Source organism: Alnus glutinosa, chromosome 3 (assembly GCF_958979055.1).
Source record: "Alnus glutinosa chromosome 3, dhAlnGlut1.1, whole genome shotgun sequence".
NCBI classification, from domain to species: Eukaryota; Viridiplantae; Streptophyta; class Magnoliopsida; order Fagales; family Betulaceae; genus Alnus; species Alnus glutinosa.
The window spans coordinates 26,466,611-26,487,895 of NC_084888.1; the positions used below are offsets into that span (position 1 = coordinate 26,466,611).

Here is a 21,285-nt window from a genome sequence, read left to right on the forward strand (position 1 = left end):
CGAGACAGCGTCAACCTGAACGGAAATGGGTTAAGGGTCTGAACAAACCATATATATATATATTACATGATTTCTCTGCATTGATTTATTTGTATTAAAATACCAATGACTTGTTATCGGAATTATGCCACTTCAGCCACATTTTTAGATGGCATAATAACGAAGACAATACATACCATTTTGTGAAAAAAAAAAAAAAAATGTTTAATAATTGAAAGTTACAAACTATTACTTAAGGCTCTTTATATAAACAAGTTACTTCGGTGTTTTGCAGTTTAGCAGGTTGCTAAGCTGTAAAGTAAAAAATTCGTTAGGATAAAAATGCCGAGAAAATGGCTCGCTTTGTTAGGTATACTTAAATAGATATTAATTGTTATAATTAAAATAATATCCATTTGGAAGCTCTGAGTTTATATTGATAATACATGTTATTACTAATGAACTTATGTTAGTTGTTTCAAATCATTCATTTCGTTTTCCACTATAATATGCTCTGATAATTATTTAGGCGTAGTAAATTCAGCTACATACCAATTAATTAGTTTGAAAGCATGACGAGTAACATTTCAAGTTAAGAAAATTCAATTATTTAATCTTGGAGAAATTGCACACGTGTGACACTTAAATACATTAAACTACCATTTAAATACACTTAAATTGCACAAGTGGGAAGGGGGCCATGCCCCCTATCAACTCCCAAAAATTTTCCTTATCTCCAATAGATTTTTTTAGAGATACCCTAGGTGCCCACCCTTAGCCACTCATCAAGGGCATCAACCTTACCGGCTGTGGCAAGCGGCAAATTCAAATTCTCAGAATTTCAGTTTCAGTGTTTCAGATTATTTCAAAGATTTAGAAATTAGGTTAGTCAAGAAGAAGGCGATACACAGTTACAAGCAGTACCGTTTAAACACCGGTCTTTATTATAGGCAAGGATCATCATCATGGATGTTTCCCTTACTTTCGGATCACCTTGTCTCAAACCCTTTGAAGAGACACCTTTATTAGCCAGCAAACTCATAAACATTTTATATTGGTAATATATATCTCTCTCAGCAGTCAAACTCTTTAGATTAAGGCAAAAAAACTTCAACCAACTATTCTGGTTCAATTAATCTTTAAAATGTAGCTTGTCGAATGTCTACGGCAGCTGCTAAACAGTTTTTGTATTGGAGATCAACCACAGCTTGAATTCGCTTTAGTCTTCAATCTTTGGATGTTATAACGAGCAACCCCAATGCACCAATAAGAATATACTGAAAGAGAAATGGCAAAGGTCACTTCCCATACAAATTCAATTGCTTAGCAGTTTTGGGATATGCTAAAGTCTAATCAATTATGACACTACGCAAAAAATACAATAAAAACAGAGTCAGTTTAGGGATCCTAGGGTTGAACTCAAAGACGCTGCTGTAAACAAACAGTCAATGACAAACTTTGTGATCAGATGCTGACCAAACACAGGACAATTTGTCTAAATATAAATGGAAAATTACAAAATCTAAGAAATAATAGCTTTAAGAATCAGAAGTAAACAATTATTTTTTCTATATATATATATATATATGTGTGTGTGTGTATACATATATATAAGTAAATGGAATTTATTAAAAAGCGCAAACCCTTTTAATGAAATAAGTTGCTCAGATAGAGGTCAAACCTTTATTATTGGCTTTTCAGTCATGATAATTGTCACCCAGCCAACATAAGGTAGGAACCTGCCAGTAACAGTCTTGTAAGCAATATGAAGATTTTTTCAAATTCAAGAAAAAAAACGGTGCAGTTTCTTTCTTTTTTTATTGCACCTTTGAGCACACTATAATTACAGTACTAAAAGAATTAAGACAATGTATGAGTACTCTAAACTTGGATACAAGTCTTTTCATGATCTTGTATACCAATTTCACAAACCTAACTCATCACCAACCAATAAGGTACTTTGCTCATCCAGCATTGCAAAATAGTTGGTGATGATAGAAAGGTTACCAGAAGGCTACTGGTATAAACGGAGCATTGGGCTTCCGATACATTATACACAAGTCCACATGTTTTTTGCAGCATTCAACAAATTTCTTTTCATTGCGTTTATAGGTGTTAGTGATAAGGTTAACTCCAACTCAAAGACACCTTCTGTTAGCTAGATAAGTCTAAATTGTAGTCTATCATCCCGTCTATCTTCTGCTACATGATGCAGAAGTTGTAATTCATTATGTATGTAACTCTTCTCCTATATATACGAACAAGCTTATGCTCTATTCAAGCAAGGCAAACAACCTGCAATTTATATCTTTACTCCAGCAACCACTTCTGATTCAAATTGGTGCCCTGACTCGGGTGCTAACCATCACCTAACCTCAGACTTAGAAAACCTCAACATATCAGCTGCAGATTACACAGGAACCAATTGTATCCAAATCGGCAATGGTAAGGGCTTGCCTATTCACCACATCGGCAAAGGCCGTCTCTTTTCCCCCCCTAACCATTTTGATCTTCATGATATTCTGCATGTCCCTATGATAACCAAGAATTTATTATCTGTCCACAAATTTGCAAAAGATACTTTTTTTTTTGATAAGTAATGAAATTTTTATTAAAAGCGTAAGGCGCCCCTCCGTACACTAGAAGTATACAACAGGAATCACCTAGCTAGCATTCGAGAAAGAAGTAAGAAAATCAGCAAAGCTGATAGATAAAGGGTACAAAAAAGCCATCGACCAACCATACAAGGTATGGAGAAACAGCTCTATCACCTCCTCTAGGGAGTTTTCTACATTCTCAAAAGTCCTAAGGTTTCTTTCTCTCCATATGCTCCAAAACAAGCAAATAGGCACCATTTTCCACGAGGTAGCACTTCCTACTCTCCCCTTCTTCCACCAACAGGCAGCCAGGTCAAGCACACTTCTAGGCATAACCCATGATATACCAAAGCGGGAAAAGATATTATTCCACAGAGCTGAGGCTAGATCGCAGTGCAAAAGAATGTGGTCCACTGATTCTCCATCCCGCTTGCAAAGACAGCATCTATTAACAATAATCATCTTCCTCTTCCTAAGGTTGTCCAAGGTCAGAATTCTGCCTAGGGCTGCATACCAGGTAAAGAACGCTGCCCTCGGGGGAGCCTGTGTCCGCCACACACACTTCCATGGGAACCAAGAATCTCCATCATCCATCATAGCCTCAAAAAATAGCTTCACCCTGAATACACCTTTCTTGGACCTGACCCATTTAATACAATCTCTCCTCTCAGGATCCACCTTTGTAGAGCTCAGCACTTGGAAGAACTCGGCAAAGACCTCAACTTCCCAATCATGGGCACCTCTAATGAAGCTCACATTCCATTGTAAGGACCCGCCCAAGCGCTCCAAATTATCAGCCACTGAAGCATCCTTCACCCGTGCAATGCCAAATAGGTCAGGGAACATATTTTTCAGAACCGCATCCCCGCACCATAAGTCATGCCAGAATCTAATCCTGCTCCCATCCCCCACCTCATATCTAAGGAATCTAGAGAAGTTCTCCCAGCCTTTCCTTATATACTTCCACAGTCCTACTCCAAACCCCCCACCACCCTCTCGAGAGCACCACCCACCCCACAAACTTCCATATTTTGAGTCCACCGCGACTCTCCACCAAGCCTCTCTATCCATTCCGAAGCGCCATAACCACTTGCCTAGCAAGGCGCGATTGAAGTGAACCAATTTCCTGATGCCCAGCCCCCCATTAGAGATAGGAGTACACACCTTTTCCCACCTCACCAGGTGGTATTTAAAACCTTCACCCAAACCACCCCACAGAAAATCGCGTTGCAATTTCTCAATGCGTGAAGCAACCCTCACCGGAATAGGGAAGAGAGACATGTAATACGTAGGTAAGTTGGAGAGCGTGCTCTTGATCAAAGTCACTCTCCCTCCCTTAGAGAGATACACCCTTTTCCAACTCGCCAACCGTTTTTCCACCTTCTCAATAACTCCATCCCAAATCCGAGTCGACTTGTAATGTGCTCCCAGAGGAAGACCCAGGTACATCACAGGCAGAGTAGCCACTTCACACTCTAGAATATCGGCTAAGCTCCCCATATTATTAACGTTCCCCACTGGAATAATGCTGGATTTGGCCAGATTTACCTTAAGCCCCGAAACAGCCTCGAAAATGAGCAGGAGACCTCGCAAAGACCGCAACTTGGATGGGCTAGCATCGCTGAAGATCAAGGTGTCGTCTGCGAACAACAGGTGGGAGAAAGAAGCATTGCCCACTTTAAAGCCATCCAACACACCCCCCCTCACTGCCGCCATGATCATGCGACTCAAGGCCTCCATAACAAACACAAACAGAAGTGGAGACAAGGGATCTCCTTGCCTTAGACCTCGAGAGCTACTAAAAAATCCGTAAGGAGAACCATTTATAAGCACCGAAAACTTTGCAGTGGAAATGCACCGAGCTATCCACGAACACCATTTCTCCCCAAACCCACATCTCCTTAGCATATACACCAGGAAGTCCCAATTGACATGGTCATACGCTTTTTCTAAATCCAATTTGCATACGACTCCCGGCTCCCTTGATCTCAGACGGCTATCCAGGCATTCATTCGCGATGAGAATAGGATCAAGAATCTGCCTACCTTTGATAAAGGCACTCTGGGATTTGGTGATAATCTTGTCCATGACCGTCTTCAACCTGTTAGCCAAGACTTTAGCAATAATCTTGTAAATACCTCCTACTAGACTTATGGGCCGGAAGTCTTTGAGAGACTGAGCTCCTGGAATCTTCGGAATAAGAGTAATAAAAGAAGCGTTCACACTTTTCTCAAAAGCTTCCCTAGCATGAAACTCAGAGCAAACCTCCATAATGTCCAATCTCACCATCTCCCAACAAGCTTGGAAGAAACCCATGGTGTAGCCATCCGGTCCCGGCGCTTTGTCACCCTTAAGCGCAAACACTACCTTTCTGACTTCCTCTTCCTCAAAAGCTCTCTCCATCCACCTTGCTTCTGACTCTGAAATGGCATCAAATGCAAGATCATCCAACCGGGGCCTCCCACTATGCTTCTCAGAGAACAGGTCTTGATAGAACTGAACCACATGCTCCCCTATCTCTGCTTGATTAGAAGAAATGGAGTCTCCAATCAACAAGGAATCGATAGAGTTATACCTTCTGTTTGAATTTGCTATAGCATGGAAGAATTTTGTGCATTTATCTCCTTCTTTCAGCCATGTCACCCTGGACTTTTGCCTCCAACAAATCTCCTCCTGCAAAGAGCTTCTCTCTATCTCTCTAACAACCTCCATCTTCTTTTGCATTTCCCCCTCACCCAACGCCCTACTGCCTTCCACTATGTCAATCGCCTGAAGCTCCGCAAGAAGCTTTCTCTTGTTCCTCTCCACATTACCAAAGATCTCTGAATTCCACTTCTTCAAATTAGTTTTCAGTGCCTTTAGTTTACAGGCAAGAACAAAACTGGGAGAACCGTGGAACGAGAAAGAATCCCACCATTGTTTCACCATCCCCACAAAACCGTCTACCTTGAGCCACATATTCTCGAACTTGAACGGCCTACTGCTAGTCGCAGAAAGCGTACAGTCGAGGAGAATAGGAAAGTGATCAGAGAAAAGTCGGGGGAGCCTTTTCTGGGTCACCTCAGGGAACCTAAATTCCCAATCAGAAGAGACAAGAAAACGATCTATTCTGGACCATGCAAGAGGCTCACCAGCATTCGACCACGTGTGAGATCCCCCAACGAGCGGTAGATCCATAAGCCCCTGATCCGAGATGAAATCACACAAGTCCCTCATAGCGGTCACACTCCCCTCTCCAGATCTTTCGCTGTTGAACCGAGTAGTGTTGAAATCTCCCCCTATACACCATGGCACGCTCCACCAGCTCATAATCCCAGCCAACTCATCCCAAAGACCCCTCCGATCCCCCCTGCTGTTCGGACCATACACTCCCACGAAACCCCACTCAAAGCAATCAACGACATTCCTGAAAGATACTGCAAGGGTGAACCTCCCCATACAAACATCCACCTTTTCCACCACCCTCTTATCCCAAGCGATAATGATACCTCCTGAAGCCCCGCTAGCGTCCACGCAACACCAATCCACATAGTTGCACCCCCACAAACTACGCATAAACTTCCTCGAGGGTTCCTTCACTTTTGTTTCTTGGAGACATATAAGAGCCACCTTCCACTCTCTAAGCAAATTGCAAATCCTTAACCGTTTACGTCTATTATTCAACCCCCTAACGTTCCAAGAGAGGATCTTCGGCTTCATGGCAACACTGTTAGCCCCCTTGTCCTCCTCTTACCGCTACCCAAACCAGACCCTTTCCCATCATAGTTAACAGAGCTCTCTAGGTTCTTTATCTCCCTCTTTCCCTTCGACCGTCCTATACCCATGCGTCGCTCCTCTTTATTCTCCTCTTCAATGCAAGACAGGAAAGCTAGTAGCTGCAGTTTGTGCCCCACGTACGTCATCCCAATAATGGGATAAATCTCGTTGGCACTTTGCATCACCCAATCCGAGTACCCCATTCCGCCCAAATCAGGAGAGTAAGCATTTAGAGGAAGTCCCACGTCAACAGCCCCTCCCCCCTCCTTGCAAGCCACCAAACCGCCTAACCCGGGAGTAATACAATCTGGTGCTTCACCCACCAGTCCAACCCGCAGACCAGGGGACCCAGAGTCCACCCCTGGCCCCCCCCACCACTCACATCCTGCCTCTCCAACGCTGCCAAAGCACGGCACACGCTCCATATTCCCCGACTGAAGCCCAAACACAGTCCCTGTGAGTTCCCGAGGCACCCTCTGCAGTTCCAACGTCCTCAGCTGCGAGATTACCGGGTCTTTCAGCGACTCTCGTCCATCCTCTATGCACAAAACACGGGATTCACAGGTCCACTTCTCCTTTACCGAAGCCGCCTTCCCCCCTACTGCACCGGACCCACCATTCGACTCTCCTTTTCTCTTCTCTCCCGAGTCCTCCCTCTGCTCTTCCTCCACCTCCACTCTCTCTTCCGAGCTGCACCGAGGCGAGATGCAACTCTCCCTTTGCTTCACCTGCCCTTGGATCTGTTCTCCACCTCCACCCAGAGTAGGTTGCAAACTCGGGCACACCACGGCAGGCCACTGATGGCACTTCTGAGACCCATTCCCCCTCTCATCTGTCTCTGAACTCACCGGAGTCCTCACTGCTGCCTCCTTCACCGGCAAACCGTGCTGTCCGTCAATGGGATCCACCACATCCGCCTCTGGGACCCCCTTAGACGAAGAGGCTCCAGATGTTTCTGCGCCCCTACCCTGCACGTTGTTCTGCACCAGACTCGCTTGGGCTCTAGGGGGATGGGCATCTGGGTTTCCCTTGGCCCTCCACACTGATGCCTGGTCTGGGCATATCAGAATGCCCTTTCCTTTATAAGCCCAAGCAGCCTTAGGTGCTGCAATATTCTTCAGTTTGGGCTTTGAAAGGGAGATGGGCCGAGCCACTTTGAGACCCCCTACCCGGGCCCTACGTTCCTTACCTCCCCCCTCAATCCTCGCCAGCCCCGTCAACCAATAATCGATCTCCTCTCTCATCCTTACTAGCGATTTTCTGAGTGCACCCATATCGACATTCCCTTCAGTGCGTCTGAAGCGTGCTGCCTTTTTTGTCGGTTCAGGTGCCCCATGCGTGGTGTCAGACGTCCTTCCCAATGCACCATCGTGCCCTGCGCCCCCCACTTGAGCGGTAACCGGGATCGGAACCGAGTTCGTACCTGGACCTCCTACCCTCGTCTCCGGCACCGTCTTCACCTTCACACCATGCCGAGCGTCGGGAGGTCTTGAGCGAGTACTCTTCTCCTCGGAGCATAACCCCTTCGCCGGGAAGGTCTCCACTGTGTGATGCTGCTCTATTGCCATTCCTTCAAACTTCGCCGGATTCAGAGCACCCTGCTTCCCCTCATAGCTTTCGTTCACCCAACTCGGCACTCTAGCTATCGGTCCAGACAACTCCCCAAACGGTTCTTCCAACGAAGTAGCATTATTTGCCAACACCTCGGCAAAGCTCCTTCTCCCTCTGCGCATGGTGGGGACCTCCGCTCCGTCCTCCCTACCTCTTGGTCCGTCTCTAAGATATTCAGAAACCAAGCATAATTCCTCCCGAAATCTTGACCACCCTATACCGGTTCTGCCCTCCGGGATGAAAATCGCGTCCTTCCTCTGATTTCCAAAAAATTCTTCTACGACCAAGAATCCGCCATGTCTGTTGACATGAGTCTGAGCGATGATCCTCGGGTAGTCACGCCGAGACTGGTCCCAAAACACCCGAGACTCCGCCTCGCACACCACAGACTCGAACGATTTAATCAACCAGACTAACTCCGATCTATCCAGCCAGATTAACCTTACTCTTCCCTTGCATCTCTCCCTAATACGAACCCCTGAGGCCCCTCCTACAACCTCCACCTCAAACTCTTTAGCTTCCACCGCCCAGCTACTCGAAAACCCCATCTTAGATTCTCCCTACTTTGCGCCCATGAACGGGGAAAAAGGACCACGAAGTAATTTATCAAAAGGAAATGATTTGCAAAAGATACTAATACTTTCTTTGAGTTTCATCCTCACTATTTTTTCTTGAAGGATTGTCGATCGGGGAAGGTGTTACTTCGCGGCCCGAATAACCATGGTCTCTATCAGTTTCCACCGACCTCAAATAAATCATGCCCCTTTACTCTAGTTGATGAACGCATCTCTATCCCTCAATGGCACTTTCGGCTAGGCCATCCGGCCTTTAAGCTAGTCCACCAAGTTCTATCTTCCTTTAATCTCCCAATAGTTTCCACAAAGCACTCTGAGCTGTGTCATGCCTGCTTAAGCTCCAAAAGCAAGCAACTATCCTTCTCCTTATCAAAGTCTCACGCCAAGTGTTCCTTAGAACTCATTTACACGGATGTATGGGGTCCATCTCCAGTTTGTTCCACAAATGGTTCTAAGTACTATGTTTCATTTCTAGATGCTTTTAGTCGCTACACGTGGTTATATCCACTTTCTTGTAAAGCTGATGTCACTAGCGTTTTTCTAAAATTTCAAGTTTATGTTGAGCCGTTCTTTGATTCCAGAATTAAATCTATTCAATCTGATTGGGGAGGCGAATATCTTCCTCTCAACAAATTATTGCAGTCCCTCGGCATCTCTCATCGCATATCTTGCCCTCACACGCACCAACAAAATGGTCGGAAAAGAAACCATTTCAAAGTGGATGAGTGGTTTGTTCACTGCCGCCAGCACATCAGCAAGTTGCTGAAATTGTTGATAATAATCCATGATAGAGGAGTTGCCCTTCTTGAGGGTAGCCAATTGAAAATGAACGTTCATCATTTGTGCCCGTGACTGGGAAGCAAATAAAGTTTCTAGAGTTAGCCATGCTTCTCAAGAGGTGGCACAGCGAGTGACATGAGATAGCATCTTCTCCGAGAGGGAGGAATTAATGGCGCCGAGGATCAATTGATCCTGCATCTGCCAGTGAAGGAAATCTGGATTGGGGCTGACGGAAACAACTCCATCCGTAGGAGTAACCAGCGTCGGAGGTGGAGAACAGTGAGTACCATCCACATATCCGAACAAATTTCCACCCTTGGGATGGGGAACAATTTGAGGAATCCAATGGTTGTAGTTGCCGGGTGTAAGCTTTAGAGGGTTGAAATGTTTGAAGGTAATGAGAGGTGAAGGTGCGGGTGAGTTGGTAGCTAGGGGCGGGTTTGCAACTAGGGGAGGAATTCCGATTGGGATGGCATCCATTTGAGTGTAGACTTGGCAATTTTTGACACGACCCACGAACCCGGCACGAACACGACACGAAAAAATCGAGTTTGGGTTTGTTATAATCGGGTTCAGGTGACCCGATTATAATCGTGTTTGGAAAGTTGACCCGCCAACACGATTATAGCCCGGTTTTAAAAATATATATATATAGTCGTTCACGCCTCACGGTTCACCCTCTTCCTTTTGTTTATTCTTTTCTCTTCTTAGTTCTTCCTTCTTGCTTAAACACAGAGCATAGAAAAGAGAGAGAATCATCCTCCTCTCCTTTCTAATTTTGTTCTTCTTCCTTCCTCTTGTCTTCTTCTTCTTCCTTCCTCTTGTCTTCTTCTTTCTCCCATCCGAAACAGAAAGAGAGATGGTGAAAGAAACACAGAGAGGGAGAGCCAGAGGGAGAGATCGAGAGGAGATCCGAGTGACCCGATGAACCCGGAAGACCCGTCGAGAAGTGGGAGCCCCGAACGACCCATCAAACCCAAAGAGAGACCCCATCTTCCATGATCACCGGAGGATGCGATTTCTGATGAATCATCACCAGTGAAGTCAGAGGAAGTGTTGTCCGGCGATTCTCGATGGATTTTCCTCAAATGTAATTCTTGTAATTTCTTGTGTTTCTATTATTAATATTATTTTGGGTATTTTTGGATTGACAAGTTTTGATTGAGCCGTGTGGGTTGAACTATTGAAGCTTGAAGTCTTGAAGATGTACCCCTGTTCCGGCCGATTTTTTGGGTTTTTTCTTCTTGTTTTCAGTTGGGGAACCGAATGGGTTGAAGGGATTTTTGTTATTGTTTTGCTTAGAAATTTCCTTGGGCTATTCCTCATAATGGCCGAATGGGAATTTTTTTTTTTTAGTTCTCTTGTTTTTTGGTTGAGCTACTGATCGGGTTGCTTCTCTTCTGGTTGCTTTTCTTCTGGTAATCGTGTTTATTGGGTCATGTTTGGGTTACCCGGTTCACAATCGAGATCGTGTTCGGGTCACATGTTCTAACCCGATTAATAATCGGGTCAAGTTCATGTTGGGCCCATTTGCAAAGTCGGATCGGCCGGGTTGACACGAACCCGACCCATGAACCCGAATTGCCAAGCCTATTTGAGTGGTAGAAGCGGAAGAGATATTGGTGTTAGTCAGTGTTTGCTCGGATACCATATAAAAGATATAAATTGCAAGTTGTTTGCCTTGCTAGAATAGAGCATAGGCTTGTTCGTATATGTAGGAGAAGAGTTACATACATAATGAAATACAACTTCTGCATCATGTAGCAGAAGATAGGCGGTGATGATAGACTACAATTTAGACTTATCTAGCTAACAAAAGATAGTCAACTTCAATAAGACTTATCTCAAGTGATTGTGTTCAAGTGTAAGTCTTAAGGATTAGTTTTACAAATTCTGTCTTTACCATTAGTTGAGCTGCCGTGAACCCTTGGGTGTTTATCTTCAGTTGATAAGTCTTGAGTCTTTGAGTTGGAGTTAACCTTATTACTAACAATAGGAATAATTATGGTTAATCAAACAAACAAATTTTTACCATTTAGCACCAGGTTGGTGACAAATCCATTTTCTGTAATCCATTTGGAAGGATGTGATCAACCTTTTAAGTGCCATAGATGATTATTATGCAGCAAAAAAAAATAATTGTTATGTTTTAGAAATTTGCCTCATTCGGTGTACAAAATCTTGTGTACTGTTTTTCATTACCTAAGGTTTCGGTATGAAAATGTTAAGTGTTTTAGAAGTTTTTAGGTGTTATTGGTTTGTTTCGTTCAAAGGCCGTCACGACGGAGACGTGACGCAAAGCCTTAGAGAAGCCTCAACCTACTTCCGTTCAAAGCCCGTCACAACGGAGATGTGACATAGAGCCACAAATAAGTCTTTATCCTGCCACATGCAAAGCCCGTTCAAAGCTCGCCATTATGCGGCATGTGCAAAAGCAGCCAAATATCAGAGTTAAAGATGAAACCCTAGCCGCACATCATGACGCAAGAGGACCTCGTTGTGATGCGAAGAGAAAATCTTGTGCGATAAAAATACGATCTTTGGCTCATATCTTTTCTCATAGCTCTCAAGGTAGCTTTGGACGATTTTTTGGTGAGAAAGATAGTGAGATCCTTCATCCTAGAAACCTTCTAGATGAATGCCTTCCTTTACATTTGTTAACCCAAGTGAAGATTTCTAAGAACTTGAAGGTTTTCTATCACTTGGGGAGTTGGGGTTTTGTTATTGAGATGTTCAAACCACTCCATACACATCCTTGTCTACAAAGAAGTCTACCGAAGGTGTCAGTGAGGAAAGACACTTAGAAGATTGTCAAGCTTGGAGGCAAACAGATTGCTTCTTGTCTTATAAAGTCTAGAATTTACAAAGAGTTGTAAGTATTCTTGGTGTCTGTAATTTGAATCTTCTTGGCTAGTAATTTCCCAAGCTTGGCAGCTCCGGAGTGGTTTTTCTCTTTGAAGTGATCAAAGGGTTTCCACTACGTCAACAAATCTGTGTTGTGGATGTATGATTGACTTTGTATTTATATTGATTATGATTCTCTAATTAAATCTTTTAATTAGAAATGATTTGTACTTGTATTGTTGATTTTGGGTTAAAACCATTCCTTGGTTTCTATAAAAAATGTTAATTCCAAAACCATAAGATGCACACGCACACGCATAAACACAAACACAAAATGTGATGACTCCATGCAAAAAACAGTGTTTCAGCAAGGCTGCACAAAATGATAAGTTCTCCATGCTAACATGGTGCAAGTATAAGCCAAATTTGTAAAAATAAATAACATTAAAGAGGAAGGTTATTGCCAGGATTTTTACCCCACAGCTCTTCCCATTATGTGGTGCCGTTGAAGCCAGAGCTGACCATGAGCATACAGAAGCCTGTCATCTCCATAATTGTTATCTCCTGAGATAGAAAACAATACATCAAAAGGAAGAACATTAGGGTAACAGCAGATGACCTACAAAAGTTACAGTGAATGTAATAATATCATTAGCATGTTCAAATAACAGAGTTTCACTGCTCTAAGTGTGACCCACAGAAACGCTCTCCCGAAAACCTTCTTCTTGCTCTCCTTTAGACTCTTCGCTCCCCCCCTTCTCTGCACAAACAGGAGGGAGAAGCCTCCCTCATTTCCTTTCCCTTCTCTACCTTTCTTCTCTCTTTTCCTTTTTTTTTTCCTTCTTTTTCTACCTTTTTTTAGGAGATGGAAGCTAGATCTACCGCCATCCGTTCACACCCGCCATGCACGCGCCCCCTCACTAGCTTCCCGCCCCCAAATCCGCCTTGTGCCACTGCCAGGCAGCTAATCCATCAGCGCGTGGGGCCCACGCGCTGCTGTCTCCACCAGTGGGCGAGGCACACGCATCGTCTCCTACTGTGGCTTCCGGCTCCAATTCTTCCCTCTGAGAGCCCATCCCAACCTTCTTCTCAATAAAGAGGGAATGATTCTCTCTTTTGTCCGGAATTATCACAAAGCATGTTCCTTTGTCCATAGATGCAGAAAAGGTGATCGCCATCGACCGCCTCATTGTAGTCATCCTCAGTGATCCAATCATTGGACTGCATTACATACCGCCGTCAAGGCGGCCTTTTGGTCAAGGAACTATGAGGCCTGATCTATTTGGATCCATTTTCCGTTTTATTTGTATCTTTATTTTTATGCACTGTAATGACTGTTTTTGGAGGGTTTGTGGGGTCTCCCACCCCCTCCTTTTGCCTTTATTTTATTTTTCTAATGGTTAATTTACATGTTCAAATACAGCAGAAATAGAAAAGAGAATGCAAAAATATGAATTATGACACTATAGCCAGCCCATCTATAACGATACAAAACCACCTCCAGAAATAACCTTCATTTAAGACCATGGGTGACTATATAAAGTAACTCAATAAATTCCAAACAAAATGTTCGATTTTCCAAAAGCTGGCACCTTTTGTGAGGACATCAACCTCTCCAGTATCTTCTCGCTCATGGACCTGCAAAAACAATTAACTATAAGACTCACTAAACAAAATATTATTGATAATTAATAAACCTGACTAAAGAGAAGACATAAGCTCAGTAATAACCAAAATGAAAATGTCATTGCCAGTAAACTCCAAACAATTCTACTTATCAAAAAAAAGTAAACTCCAACAATTCTTTCTGATTTTTGGCATTAAATGCCAAAATAATGCCTCAATTGTACTCTCAGAAACCAAAACCCATTCCTAAGTTCTTCTGTCATACGACATTTTTCTCGCAAAGGCAACACTATCACAAGGCATCTTTTTCAAAACCATTGTAGTGTATGAACTTACAATTTTAGTCTGAGAATAATCATATTTTCAAATCTTTGCAATGCTGTCAATAACAAGATCAAAAGGTCTTCATGTCATTTATAAAGCAGGGGTATCAGTCACAATAAAGTTACAGAGGACAGCCATTCAGCAGCATAAAGAAAACACCAACTCTTTAGACCAAACAGCATTCTTCTGAGTTCCTGCCCTGTACAAGCACAGAGTTGGTACTTTCTGTTTGACATCATATTGTTTCTCAAAAATATCTGAAGTCAAATCAACTCAACTAAGCCTTAGTCCTAACTTACTGAGTCAACCTTCTTCCAAGTATCTCCCGACTCCAATTCATTTGGAAAAGGATAGTTGCCTGTAGTTACTTACCAAAATAGAATCAATAGACCAAGTCTAGTCAATTGAACTAATGCTTGCTTGAGTTGAGCATCTGACAAGCAGGAAAAGGGGGTTGGGGTGGGGGAGATTTCAAATAATGAGAGAAGTTCCCAAGAGACTCAAAATTATCATGACCAAAAAAGTCGCAATATATTCACTTGAACTGAGGGCTAGAGATGGTAAAAAGAAAGGGTTCACAGGGCACTGGACATATGTAGCCAACCACAATACGCAACAGTCTGAACATTCAATGGAGTAGTCCAATGCCTGGAACTGCGATCAAAACCTTTGATATTTGTCTACGTTGATAAAGTCAAAATATTCTTGCCAAATTTAGCACCAACATAACATGCCATTAAGTATCAACATCTGTGGGGTCCAGGTGTAGACAGATGAATATAAGCATCAATTGAGCCCTTCTGTTGGCTAGTGTCTAATTCACTAGTCTAAAACTCTTTCAAAGTGCTAACAGAAAATTGTGCTGCAAGTCAGAGCCCAACCTTATGTCCAGTCATACACTTATGTCCAGTCATACACTTCAATAGGTGCACACTAAGATGGAAAACATGAGCTTTAGAATCACGTTTATAATGAAAAAACATAGCTTCCACCAAAGTAACAATGGTACCAGCATTCCATGGGAATCAATGTGTTGTATAAGGTCTGCAAAATGTATTTACCTTAATTACACGGTGGACAATTGGAATCTCGCGACCCTGAATGAATACATACACAAAAGAAAAAAATTAGTATCAAGAAAAAAGAAAAAAGGGGGTAGGGGGCGGGGGGGAGTTGAAGAACAATAGAGCAGCAGATCTCAAGCGAGAGAACACACTAAAAGATAAGTTATGCAAACACCCATGCATGCAAACATCCATGCATAACAAAACAATTTCAAAATAGTAGAAAAAGAAAAATAGCATTTATTATTGAATGTTAACATATAACATAAAATAAAAGTCAGTGAAAAGCTGCAATAGATCATGAAAATTCAAAGACACTACAAAAGTTTTCTGTCCAGTTTCATCTTCATGAAAATTATGTTCGTTATTTTCTTTTCCACATTCAATTGCTTTACCGTTAAAAACCAAAATGAAGAAGAAAGAAAGAAGGTTGATCTCTATCTAAACTGAAAGACAAATAGTTACAACCAAAACATTCCTTTTTCTTTTTCCATAACCTGTAACTGACAGGATTACTACGCTGGTATCATGTGTAGGATAGACTACGAACTAAAATTCACCTCAATAGTTTACATGTTTACAAATCAATTGATCCTTCAAATGATTTCTGTGGCTCATTAGTTAAGTGGATTAACAAATGAAAGGTTAAAGTCCTATTGACATTGTACACTACTAGGTTTTATTTATTTTCTTTCTAACTGAGCCTTGAGTATGTGAATTAATTCTATTTTTTTTATAAGTCAATCTTATAAAAACGCGCAAAGGGGTGGTGCAACCCAAGTACACGAGAGGTATACTAAATACCCTAGATAGAAGATGAAAAAGAACTTCTAAAAAATTAAAAAAGCTGGGACTACTGCAGGCAGCCATCCAAAATATTAAGGCCTCGTTTGGTTCACAGAATAGTCATTCTTTTATTTGGTAGAAGTCTATTCCTTGAAATAGTTATTCCAATGAGAATAACTATTCCCTTACGGAAGGAAAACCTATTTAAAAAAAATAAAAAATGAGAAGCATAGCTATTTCTAAAGGAATAGACTACATTAAAAAATAAAAAAAACTACGTGAATAGTGAATACTGTGGCTGGCCGACCACCCTCGGTGCATTTGGAGGTGGCCCTAGCCACCCACAGAACAGCCGGGGGTGGTCAACCAGCCAAAATACTCACGTTTCTTTTTTTCTTTTTCTTATTCTTTTTCTTTTTCTTATTCTTTTTCTTTTTCTTTTTTTTTTAATTTGAGTTTTTTTTTAAAAAAAATAATAATAAATAATGTGAAATTTTTTAGTAATTTTGATTCGATTCCAATTAAAGTATATGTGTTATCACCAAACTAAGGAGTAGGAATTGTTTGGCAAACATTTGTTATTGTGAAATTTTTGTTTGAATAGTAGTAAAAAGTGATTGATGTAATATAAAGTATAAAAATTTGGAATTGTTTTATAGAAAAGTGAAAAAAGTTTTGTTTTGCAGTGAGTTTTTTTTATTTGAATAGTAATTAAAAAATTATTGATGTGATATAAAAAGTGATAAAAAAAATGTTTGGGATTTGACTTTTTTGGGAGATGTGAAAAAAATAGAGAGGGAGTTGGAAATGTTCACCAAACACCTGCAACTATTCTCTTTTCCAATGGAATACTCATTCGGCAAACCAAACGAGGCCTAAAATTTTTGAACAAAATAGCTCTTGATTCAAACAAAATTCTCCAGTGTTGTTGGTTTCTAATCCGTTTCAAAGTTACTATAAGAGGGCTAGAGAAGGCAGAGCAGTGCATTTGGATGAGAGCTTATTTGCAGAGATTGTGGCGGCAATGAGGACAGACATTGTCGGTGAGACCAAGTCTTTGCAACGCTCTAAGGTGGAGGATCCCATGAAGGCTATTGTTAAACAATGTTAAATTACCATTTGTCCCAAAAGCTTAAGCTAATAGGAAGAGATAAATTTAATCACTTAATCAATACTTTAACACTCTTCCTCATGTATGAGCTCAGGCTTCTTTTTAATAGGTGAGGCTAAACACGTGAAACATTTTTTGATGAGTGAAACAATCAAATCGCAAGAATTACGTGGAATATTTAATTGAGATGGAAGCTAAATGACAAAATCAAGGTTCGAACACAGGACCTTTGTCTCTAATACCATGTTAAATTATCACTTATCCCAAAAGTTTATGTTGATAGGAAGAGGTAAATTTAATCACTTAATCAATACTTTAACAAGCAATCTTCTCTCGTCTAAAGTGTCGGTCGCGTTATCATCGACTCTTGTTGCTAAGGAAGTGGGGTGGAAGGGACTCCCTCCCTTTTGGGTGGTTGCAACACTCCTACGATGAAAAAGATGAGGATTCCAGGTTTAATGGTCTGATCCAGTCTCAAAAGTGATCGGTAGGCTTGGCCCAAATGGGGAGATCATAGTGTGGGATCATGGCAGCGAGATTTGGTATGGGGAGGATGGAGAATCCCCTTACCCTTTGGGTGTTTTACATCCCGACATGGCCTTGGATTTGGGCGATGGATTGTGATGAGAGCGAGGATCCATCCTTGGCAATCTTGGATGCCATGGATGAGGAGTTTCATCGGAAAACTATGGTTGCGCGCTAAAAGAGCAAAGGTATGAGGGAGGTGTTGAACTTGAAAAAAGCTCCATTAATTACGGCGATGCAAGCTCACCGTCTCGGCATTGGAAAGGGAAGGATAACATGATGTAGTGTTGAGTGCCTCATGTGGGTCTTGGGTTTTAGGGTCTAACGAGTTTGTTGGTTTTCTTTATTGGTTTCGGCTGGTTAGGTTGTTCATGCGTTTACTACATGTATACTTAGAAGCGCCTTACGCTTTTTTTAATATATTTTTATTACTTATCAAAAAGATGTCTATACTGATAGCAACATGACTAGGGAGATGTAAAATGATAAATCAACAGCACTGTCACTATTCAGTTTCTAACTGAAGCAATTATTTATGCTTGCCCTCCAAGAGCTTGGGGTAAATGGAAATGGTTCCAACCCATTGTGTTTACTGAAAGAAACCTATCAACAATTTTGCATACAAAGCCAATATCATAATGAACTAGAGTGCACAAAATAAAAGAACAAAATGTTAAAAGGAACTTACATCAACATTAAAAACAACAATCTCCCCAGCACGAATAGGATCTTTGCTCATGTGCAAGAACAAGATGTCCCCCTGCGTATGACATGAAAGATTAAAACTTGTTAAGCAAGGTGAGGACAACATTAAGATCGAATAACCAAATATATGAAGCAGACTTATTTAGAATATGGTCCATTGCAAGCATAAATGCAATTGCTTTCTCCTCCATTGAAATTTCCACCATTGAAAACGACTTTCTGAGAAGACACTTTGTAAAATAGAGAACCAATCAGTGCTTCCCTAAAGATGGAAACAAGAAATAGGGAGAAATAAAAATATTTCTTCTCTTCTTTTCTTAATAACATCATAGGGGTATGCAGTTTTCCTCTGTGCTTGCAGAAGTAGTTTTACAAATGAAAGAGATAGTTGAAGCTTTCACACATTAGACTGACTTACCCGCTTGAAGCCAGGTTCCATGCTCCCAGAAAGGACGACAACAACAGGAGATTCACTGCCAGTAATGCACATTAATGCCTTCCAGATTATTAGTGCAGATGTAACAATCATGCCTGGGACAAAACCATAACATTTATGTGAAGAAATTTTATGCAGACAGGCTAGGAATTGATTGCACAGGCAAAGAAAAAAAAAAAAAATTGGTCAAAATTTTGAATCAGAGCCTCTTTGATTGAAGAGTAACAATTTCTTTTCAGTATCAACAATTTAAGATCTCACAGGTTCCGAAAATTTGAGAAACTGTCTTACTTTGGGATAGAAAGGATAAACAACCTGAAAGCTACATCCCTTTGTACTGAATACAGAATTTTTATTTTCATTTTTTTTTTTGAAAAAAAAAAGAAAAAAGTAACACGTCTTAGAACCATAATCCATGTTTTTGGAATTAACCAAATTTTTGGAGGATTTCGAAGATCTAGTGGTTCAAACTCCATAAAATCTGAAACATTTTGATTCACATATACGCTTAAATTTTAATACGTTGGATTGTGCAGCTACTTCGGATGAACAGAGTTTTGAAAAATCTACATTGGAGCAATTACCGTATGTTGGCCTACCAATGCTAACATTTTACAATCAATAACCAGGAGACAACAGTAACAAAGGCATGTAGCTTAAAGCAACAGGGTTGAAGAGCCTAATTGGTGAAGAGATATAGGGCAAGGGCTCACAAATAGTAAAGATTGAAAACCCCAATTCAACGACGCCAAAAGAATCACATCAGCCTCAGTAAATCATAGGTTTTTACTCTATTGAGCCTCAAAAGAACATAAAAATTACATATATCGTAAAAAGCTTCAATTTTTAATCTGTGCCCACGTTTTCTCAGCTCCCAAACAGAGCACAGCACACATAAGTTTCCATTTTTTCTCTCCCCTCAGTCAGTATCATGCAACAATTTCAAGCAGAGATGAAGAAAATTCTACATGTACTTGTAGATATGGGTGTAGAGAGAAAGGAGTTAAAAGAGAAGGAAGCGAACCGAGACTGACACCCTGCGTTAGAACCTGGCGGATCTGAAGGGATTTGATGGAGTCCATTGTCTCACCGACCCACCCCATTTGTTTTCGGCGACTCTTCTCTCTCTCTCTCTCTCTTCTTACTTCGCCCGGAGACCTCCTTTTAGCTTACTAAAAGCCCACTGCCGCTGCAGAGGGCCGTTTCATTTATTTTTGGGAATGTCATATGGAGGAGCGTGTGATTGGTTGAAATTACGTGTTCACCCATGGCACTACTATACGAGGCAAATTACTATTTCTGTACCTTCTTAATCTTGCTTCATCAAAGCACCAATCATGTCTCCCCACATCATAGATGAATACATTTAAATTATCCTCAAATTCTATGTTACTTTCTAGTTTTCGCAACATAATACATGAATAAAATAGTGAAGTAACAAATTGTTGATAGCATTTTTATATTACTGTAGAAATGTTTATAGACGATTAGATAGAATATCATGTCAAATTTAAAAATCATCTTTATTTATTGATATTATATGTAGGGCCTAGGAACTATCTCAAGCCCATAAGGAGTTTTCAAGGCCCAACAGACCTGCGATCGGCAAGCTGTTCAAGAAGCCCATTGGACAAACGAACTTACGACCGTCGGCCCAATCGCCCAACCTAGATCACAGATAGCCTCGGAACCAGTCAGCGCCCCATTAGTTGAATGAACCCCGAAATCCCATTTGAAGACTCCTCTCGTATGCAAAAGATCCTGGCACCCTAACGGCCAAGACAAAGAATAAAATGCGCTAGGTGCCTGGTCATTAAGGATTAAAAGGTGTTGGAAGACCAAAGAAGCCGCATATAAAAAGCAAAGTATCATTCCCAACAACCCTAATCCCTGATTTTCCTCTTCCAGACCCGCCTTGACTTGAGCGTCAAAGAGGCATCACTGGCATGCGCTAGTGACTCACTGGGTATGTTTGGCAAATACTTGTGCTGAATAGAGTAGTGGGTTGTTAATTTTGAAATTAGTAAAAAGTGATGATATGATATAAAGTAAAAAGAATTTGTATAAAAAAGTGAAAAAGTTTTGTATTGTGGTCAATTTTTTTATTTGAATAGTAATAAAAAATTATTGATGTGATGTAAAAAGTAGAAAAAGTGAAAATGTTTTGATGTTGATTATTATTGGAAAATGTAAAAAAGTAAAAAGAAAAGGACAAGCATTGTCTTGTCATGGCACGTCTTTGCCAAACGTTGCCACTATGACCGTGTTCTTTTGTCCAAGATTCTCGAAACTCCCCTAAACACAAGGCTCCATGTCGCTTCCTAGCTCTACAAGTCAACAACTAACCCTCCACGACGTGAATGGTGCTAGCACTTCCATCGCGCCACTGCCACTCGTATGGCTGCCTCCCATATGCACCGGTGCTGATGATGAGCCCTCTCCACTAGGGACGACTCTCCCCCCCATTCCCATTGATGACGCTCACACCAATTCAACTTCAATTGTCACCACAAACACTAATACACTCCCCTACTCCTTTTCTTCCCCCCTGTCTTTTTTCGGTGGC

At 41.5% G+C, this 21,285-nt stretch overlaps 1 protein-coding gene across 1 annotated transcript; it reads right to left on the reverse strand.

Moving 5' to 3' along the window:
* Window positions 1-900: 900 nt before the first annotated feature.
* LOC133863654 (uncharacterized) lies at window positions 901-19,922 on the reverse strand. The gene is made up of 8 exons (XM_062299694.1): window positions 19,744-19,922; window positions 18,702-18,814; window positions 18,267-18,338; window positions 15,154-15,189; window positions 13,735-13,780; window positions 12,619-12,706; window positions 1,661-1,718; window positions 901-1,256 (listed from the first exon to the last, which is right to left on the reverse strand). The coding sequence occupies exons 1-8, from the start codon at window positions 19,820-19,822 to the stop codon at window positions 1,206-1,208; spliced, it is 543 nt and encodes a 180-aa protein (XP_062155678.1). The 5' UTR covers window positions 19,823-19,922; the 3' UTR covers window positions 901-1,205.
* Between the last annotated feature and the right edge of the window lie 1,363 nt (window positions 19,923-21,285).